This window comes from Pundamilia nyererei, unplaced genomic scaffold, assembly GCF_000239375.1.
Source record: "Pundamilia nyererei isolate P.nyererei 1_Seehausen unplaced genomic scaffold, PunNye1.0 scaffold00379, whole genome shotgun sequence".
In the NCBI taxonomy this organism is placed as follows: Eukaryota; Metazoa; Chordata; class Actinopteri; order Cichliformes; family Cichlidae; genus Pundamilia; species Pundamilia nyererei.
The window spans coordinates 298,440-306,170 of NW_005187780.1; the positions used below are offsets into that span (position 1 = coordinate 298,440).

At 46.6% G+C, this 7,731-nt stretch overlaps 1 protein-coding gene across 1 annotated transcript in view; it reads right to left on the bottom strand.

Moving 5' to 3' along the window:
* Window positions 1-3,365: 3,365 nt before the first annotated feature.
* Window positions 3,366-7,731, bottom strand: part of stxbp4 (syntaxin binding protein 4) — a 25,780-nt gene continuing 21,414 nt past the window's right edge. Inside the window, exons 7-8 of the mRNA XM_005752778.2 lie at window positions 4,138-4,195; window positions 3,366-3,530 (exon numbers count right to left, since the gene is read on the bottom strand). Of these exons, the coding sequence (XP_005752835.1) occupies window positions 3,374-3,530; window positions 4,138-4,195 (215 nt within the window). The 3' untranslated portion in view covers window positions 3,366-3,373. The remainder of the gene's footprint in view (window positions 3,531-4,137; window positions 4,196-7,731) is intronic.

Genomic DNA, 7,731 nt, shown 5'->3' on the forward strand with positions numbered 1-7,731 from the left:
TTAATCTTTAATACGGCTGTCAAACAAAACAACTGCTGTGTAATACCCTCCACTATCTTAGTTTAATTGGTCACATGACTGCATCACATGACTGCATCACATGACAAACATGCGTCATCGTTTTAGAAAGTCTCCGTTTTCACTGTCCACACTGCGACAGGAAAGCACTGTCTTCAGATGTATTCGTTTTCTGAGCGTTTTCAAAACGCTGCGTTTTCCTTGGGGAAACGCAGCCTCAGTGAGGACGGGAGGCCAAACGGAGAGAAAACGATGCGTTTTCAAACAGCCTAAAGCTGCACTGATCAACACTAACACCTTCATAACAAAGTGTTAGAGCCCACACGGAGTGATTTATGAAAATTCGACAAAGCTAACCCTGTGCGCTCTCTGGTGTCCAGCAGGGGGCGACTCCTCTGAGTCTGATTGTACAGAAGTGAGAGCAGCTGGGATTCTAGAGACCGCATTACAGCGTGTGTGCGTAGGCTGAAAACCCTGCGTGGAGGCAAACAGACACAACCGTATCTATAAATTGGTATTTAATGCTAAATAACAGCCTTCAGCTCTGTTACTACAGTCATTAAAAATGTTCAGGTGAAGATGGCCGCTACAGCTGCCTGTGTCACCATCCACCTGTCAGTCAATCAGGACACGCCCCCAATAATGCAAACTTCACGTCTTTATACAGTAAACATGTTTATTACTGCTGTAGTGTGAGCGTTTGGGGATTGACCCCTGCTGGACGTCAGAGGAACTGCAGGTTTGATGGTGGGTCAGGTACTGATTTTGTCTCCAGGATTTCCAGGAGCTGCTAATTGTGATCGCCTTGTTTTGTTCCCACATCAGCTACGCTGCAGTGTACGTGTGCATGCGCAGGTCTCCTCTTTGCTTTTGTCCCAACAGTTTACAACCAAATTTGACGTTACACAACCTGCAAAGCCTCAACCTGGATGCTGAGAGGTCACAGATTGCATCAACCTCTCAGTCAGGCATGGATTAGAAAGCCGGGCCCAAACAGATCAGTTAGATTGGCCTGCTTAATAACATCAGTGATGATGAGTCTTACAAGGTACCAGCAGGTCAGCGCTCCATTCAGGCCAGCTTTGGTTATGTAAAGCAGAATTTCAGCCGTGCAGCAGGATTATATGAGCGTGCTGTTGTTTACAGAGAACTATTAAAACTGAGCCACAAACAAGGCCTGCAGTGGAGGCGAGCTCCGGGCCTCAGAGGGAGGATGCACAGACTGAACAAATGGCTGATCCATTTCAAGAGTGCAGTGTAAGAAAGCTGAGACAAAGACAGAAGAGGAAGAGAAATATGTGATGGAGCAGAGACGGAGAACTTTGATGGAAGGAAGCAGGAAGTAGATGAGACCCTAAACCTGCCCGAGTCCAGAAACGAGTCTGAACCCGAGCAGCAGGGCTGTCGAGCATCAGGCCGTGTTTAGCTACTGTTATGTGCATGTTTCACATTATTACTGTTTGCAGCAGCAGCATATATTCAGAGCTGCACTGAGCTGGAATCGAAGCTTGAGCCCGAGGCAGGACGATTATTGGCTCGGGCCTCGCATGCACTATAAATACTGCCATTCAGCTCACACGGCGGCACATTCGTGCACTCCACGGGCGACGAACACACACATCTGTATGCAAAACACGACTCGCCCAATCACGTCTTCACTCTGATTAAACTCATTATCCTGCAGACGAATCAAAGCATAGAGTCCAGCGTGAAATGGAAAGACAGCGCGCGAGTATCGATCCACAGCGATGACATAATGCTCCGCAGTCCAATAATAAAGCAGCATGTGGGACGGCACAGCGGTGAAATCATTCCGGCGTTTCAGTCATGCTTTGTGATTGTCTCACATCCCACCACACGAACATGACGAGTCTTCACTTTCACAGGAAGTTACAGTAAATCTGTTTTTATGTGTTTCTCCCTTTTTATTACCAACTCCTGATGAAAAATGATGGATGATTTTTCTTGGTTACTTTTCTTCCGTTTTTGTTGTTGTCCCGTCTCTTGGCTGCCTGAATTCTCGTCTTCTTGACTCACGGCTTTGGTGGAAATTTAATTCAACTTTAAACAAAATGTCAACAAACACCTGCGTGTGTTTTAATTCACTATAACCTGAAGTCATGAAGAGAAAGACGTACAATTCAATAACATCTCAACTATGTTTATTATTTATTTTCACAGTGACCCAGAGGTTTTCATCATAACAGCGTCATATTGAAATAATCTTCTTTTATATTAGGAAAAGCTGTCTGCAGATTAAGGTGTAGTTTAACTACATGTACATGAAAACACCGTCAGCTGTGAGCCCCCCGCTCTCCTCACAGACGAAACTGAGGAAATGATTTGATTGGCTAAAAGATGTCATGTGGGATGAGTTAGAACGCACGTCACTGGTGTGTGACCATTGTAGAAACAACAGAAACACGTGTACGAGCGAACTTGAGAAAAAAAAAATCTAGAAAAACAATCTAGTTATAGCTCCGAGTCCATATAGAGCCGTGTCCAGACCCAGATCTGGACCAAGGTCCACCTATTGGGGACCCTGACCTGACTGGTGGTTACTTTAGACCTGGAGAGGGGAAGTCCAGGCCTCGAGGGCCGGTGTCCTGCAGCTAGGCTGTCGTTATCGCATGACCAAAAGAAAGACGACTGCAGTGATGCCAAACGTGACTCTGGTGTTCAGCAGCCACCATCCTTTTAGTCATGCAGAAGAGTTCATTTAAATCACTTTAATATTCCAAACTGATAATGTAGCCTAGCTAAGCCAGCTGGTCAACGTCGTCGCTATCAGAGTGAAACTAAGTACTTCATATAAACTTTTTGTTGCTGTCAGACAGCAGTGAGCGAATAAAAACTGCTGGTTTGACGTATGGAGTCGCCGCTGTTGTTTAACTCGTGCAGAGCCGCCTTCTGTCCGTCTGTTCTCCATCTGATCGATTGTTTTGATCCTCTGATGTTCCCTTTCAGGCTGCCGTGCGGCTAGTCGTTACTCCTGCTGCACGAGTAACATGCGTGAAACAAATATCCTATTTCTTATGTGTCTTTATTTATGAGTTCTTTTTAAGAAAATATGCCAGTGCAGCTTAAAACATCGACGAACGCCCTCTGATGGAGAAACTGTGCGTCGTCAGTGCTAACATGAAGGGTGTCTCTTCACTTTCTTGCTGTTTAAATGTTGACACTAGCTCAACGACGAGCCCGCCGGGCTCTTGTTAGTAACCCTGAAATGATGTTTGCTCGCAGACATACATTTACACGTTGAATTGCTTTATAACAGCTATAAATGTATATAAATATAAGTGTCACATGACTGCAGTAATGATGGAGGAATCGGGGATGGATGGCGAATCCGCTCCTACATCTTCATCTCTGCGGTCGGGTTCTGTCTCTGCTTCACCGCCTCTCCATCACACCCTTCCCCCACCTCTGAAGTCTCCTGAGGTGGAGGCGTCAGCTCCGGGGAGCCGCCGCTCGACCCGGGAGGGCTCCATGATGTCGTCTGGGTCACGTGACTGTCGAAACAGAGAAAAAGCAGCTTGTTCAGCGTTATCGATCGCCTGAAACTGAATCCTCCTACAGGAGCTGTTTTGTGAAGTGAAAACTACGAAGTGTCTTCTGGCAGCAAAATGAGATTTAAAGTTTGACTAATGTGAACTTCCTGTTTCACAGCGAGCTCTGCAGGTACGCCGTAACTCCTCTGAAACCTTACAGTGACTCAAACTCAAAAAAACATCTACAGTGAAGTATTTGTAGGTAAATACAGTCACATTGTTATTTCCATTTACTTCCAGGATCCGTATTATTAACTGAAACTGATCAGCGTCAGTATCATCTTTGTGCTCTGATGTTCAGATCATTACAGACTGTACTCTGTAATTATCCCATAAATCCAGAGTTGGACGGCTGAATTTTCAGGGAATCTTTATCCAGCGCCTCGTTCTGTTAATCCCATCTGAAAGAGGCTTACAGCAGATCCATCGTTATCATCCAGCGTTATAGCCCTGGATATAGTTTTGGACATAATGTGATATTTGAATATTTGAACTTGTAATTACGAGCCCAACAACACAATCCCTGTATGAGGTTATTCAGCCCATGAAGGTGTGAAAACACTCTTACTTGATGTAGTATTTCACTCCGTCTGCAGTGTAAGCTTCCTCCCAGCCGTAGGGAAGGCCTGCAGGGGAAAATGAAATCTTATTTAGAGCTCGTCATGTTTAATGTTTGTTCTTTCTGGACGTGGGTGAGATCGTGTGTAGTTCCACTTTATCCCGACGTAACGAGGCCAGCAGCTCACAAACACACAAATATCAAGTTTCTATTCAGCCTGAGAAGCTCCACTGCTCCATAAAACCGTCACCCCGAGACTCCACACTGATCTCTGCTCTCACCATATGGACAAGGAGACAATAAGTCGCTTCACCTTGTTTCAGAGAACAAAACAGGTTTCAAATGCTGCCCAGAGGACATCAGAGCAGAAACTGACACCAAACGTCTCGTTCAGAGTGGAGGGTCTGTGGTGATTCACGTATTACTGATGTGTTTGGCTGGCTTACCGACATTCCCCTGTCCTCCTTCTGTCCATATCCGGCTATCCGTCCTCAACACGTGTCTCACTTTTTCACTATTTGCTACATTTGCAATATTCTGTTCAGCCAGCTGGAGGATAAAGTGACTGTAATCGTACCTTTGCAGATATATTATTACTCCATCTATCTTTTCATCCTCACTAATGTGCACAAGCGCTGGTTATTGATTCAGCAGTGACCTCTCAATAAATAAATAAATGATGACAATGTAGAAATGCCAAAAGCTGCAGTTCCTCTAATGTCCACTGGAGGCTCCAAACATGAGTCAGTCCTCAGAGACAGATGTAACACTCGTGATGTCCCGGAGTCTGTTCTGAGTTGAACATTTCCACAATCGTCGTCACCTTGGTTCCTAAAACCCGGACGTGACCACGAAGATGTTTCTCACTGTTTAATTACTTACCAATTAGAACTTTTCACAGCTTCACTGCAGCTGATTGGTGTTTAAGTTCATCTCTTCCATTCAAGCTGTGACTGGAGCAGCATGCTAGCAATCAGTGCAATCACATGGAAGTTGTTGCCAATCAGTTGGGGAATACTGGGGAATATCAGTGGTTGCCAGGAGCTCCCTGATCAATCTGTAGACCTGTGAGACTTGAGCAATAATTTTCCCACCAACTGCCATCAACCTCCAGCAACCACTCGCAATCAGCCAGGAAATACAGATTTTTCACCCACGACCGGAGGTCACCAGACGGTTGCAGACCGGTCTCTAGACCTGTGTGACTGAGGCTTCACTCACTCGATCTTACAGGATTGTCACACATCCAGAACGGCAGATATGTTAACATCACGTAATCCTCAAGAGGACCAGAAATCTTTTTGCAACCATAGCTAGCGTCATCTGGTGGCCTTCAGATGGAAGACAGTTTTCCTCCTTTCAGAACAATGTTCCTGTACACACTGCAGCTAGCAGGCAGTGCTTGCCCCTGTCCACATCACCATGTGCAAACAGGCTACAGTTCTCTAAAAAGGCCCAAACTCTAACCTTAACCACCATCGATTAGCCCCGTGTGTGCGACGTCTGTACAAACGAGTGTGGTGTCTCGTATGTATGACGCCGTCAGGTATGAACGAGCACTCTTACGACTACACAGGAACGCGCTGAAAGACGACATTTGCAGGATAATCCTCCCAACCCCAGAGGACGAGCTTGAAAATGCTGATGGTGAAACACTTGTCTTACAGCCTGCAGTCACCACAAACGTCGGGCAGCAGCATCCCATAATAAACAGAATGTCCGTGTTATTGTTTCATATAAAACAAACGCACATTTTCCCTCGTCGGTCTCACAGACACGAATTAGAGGACACAGGTGTCGTTACTGGATGTAATAAAACGTTCCCACAGAGCTGTGTCAGCCTGTTTCTGCCTCTGTGCTTCCTCTGCAGGCCATCACATAATCACAATAACCTGCATGCGTGTGCACGGAGACGGCTCAGCGCCGGAACAGACACCTGACCTGCGGTTTCACCCCGGCGGCCTGAGCGCTGCAGGGAGGCCCGTGAGACGGGAGGCAGGAAGGGCAACATCGACGAGGGACTGAGTAGCTCCTGGAAACAAACGCTCTGCAGTCGCAGTTCCATGTTTTTATGCTCGACCTCCACACGACCTCAGTAAAAACACGCAGACAGGACAGGAAGTGAGAGCGCATGACTGCTGCAGGAGGAGATAATCATATTTTTATCATGCAGCCGAGTGTGTGTGTGTGCAGCTGACTCAGAGCGTGCGCATCTATGTGGGTTGCGGTGGGAACTCGGTACAATCATGAAATTCGTCAAAGCTAAAGCCCTACGTTTAAGAATAAAAACTAAAACGATTTTTAAAAACGGAGCACGCTCCTGACTCGTCCACTGAAAACACAGAATTCCCGTCTAAAGCATTTTGGGATGGACGGAGGATCCGCTCCCACATCTTTGTGTCTGCAGTTGGGTTCTGTCTCTGCTCTGCTGCTGCTCCATCACGCCCTTCCTCTGCCAATTTGAAGCATCGAGGGTTCCTGGAGCTGGCTCGAGAACCCGGTTTGGAAAGTCTGACGGGATCAAAGTCCCGCTGAACTCTGAGACAAAGTCAAGGTGGAAAGTCTGACCACAAGAAGGATTAGACAGACGTGTGTGGAAGCTGTTTTAGCCTTATGTTTCTTGAACTTTGGGTGACTTGAAGATTGAGGATAAAATGGTTAAAAGACATCAAACAGTTAAAACTTTGGTGTCTGTTAAGGCCCGAAAAGAGAATATACACCACAGGAAGACCTGCAGGAACCCTGCAAGTGAAAATGATCATTCATTACACACTCCGTGGGAACAGTTCCCTTTCACTGAGCCATGCTGCTGGTGAGGTTATTCATTTTTAACGTCCACAGCAAAGTTCAGCAGGGTCATTCAGACTACGCTGGGTCCATGTGGCGGTGGATACCATCGCCACGGTTAACCATCCAGTCTTTAATGATGACGAGGTTTAAAGCTACAGCGCATTGCCTTCTGAGTGCACGATGGATCTCTAACGCTACACTTCTGAAGCTTTGGACAGATCCATTTCAAACACGCCAACAACTTCTGCAGCTGACCAATCACACGAGCTGAAGATGAAGTAAGGAATGACCAGCTTCCCTGCAAATCTCTCCTGCTCCAGTTCAGGAGTAACGTATATAAAAAGCTTCCTGTGTACCTTCGTGGCGTATTAGGTTCAGAGAACCCCGATCTGGGATTCATTGAATATCCCGTGTCCTCCTGATCCCACCTGTGTGAGCGCCTGTGAGGATGACGTCACACAGACAGGAAGCTGAGGCGGTGCAGGCCGAGACTTGTTCAGACACACAGAGTAACTTCACACAGATGCATTTTGGGAAGCGAGCTGAATGAACACGAGAGTAAGCCATAGGAGGCGTTGTTGTCATGGTAACAGGGTCTGAGTCGTCACAAACGAGGAATGAATGAAGCCGACGAGCCTGCTGATTGTTTCTCAGGCAGGGAGCGTGTGTGTGTGTGTGCCAGGTTTACACAGCTTTGTGAGGACGCCGCTACACTTATAGGGACCAAATGCAGGCATGTTTGAGACTCACAGTGTGGTTTTAGTGGCAGGGTTGCAGTTGGGTTATGGTGAGGGTTAGGGCGAGGGTTAGCGT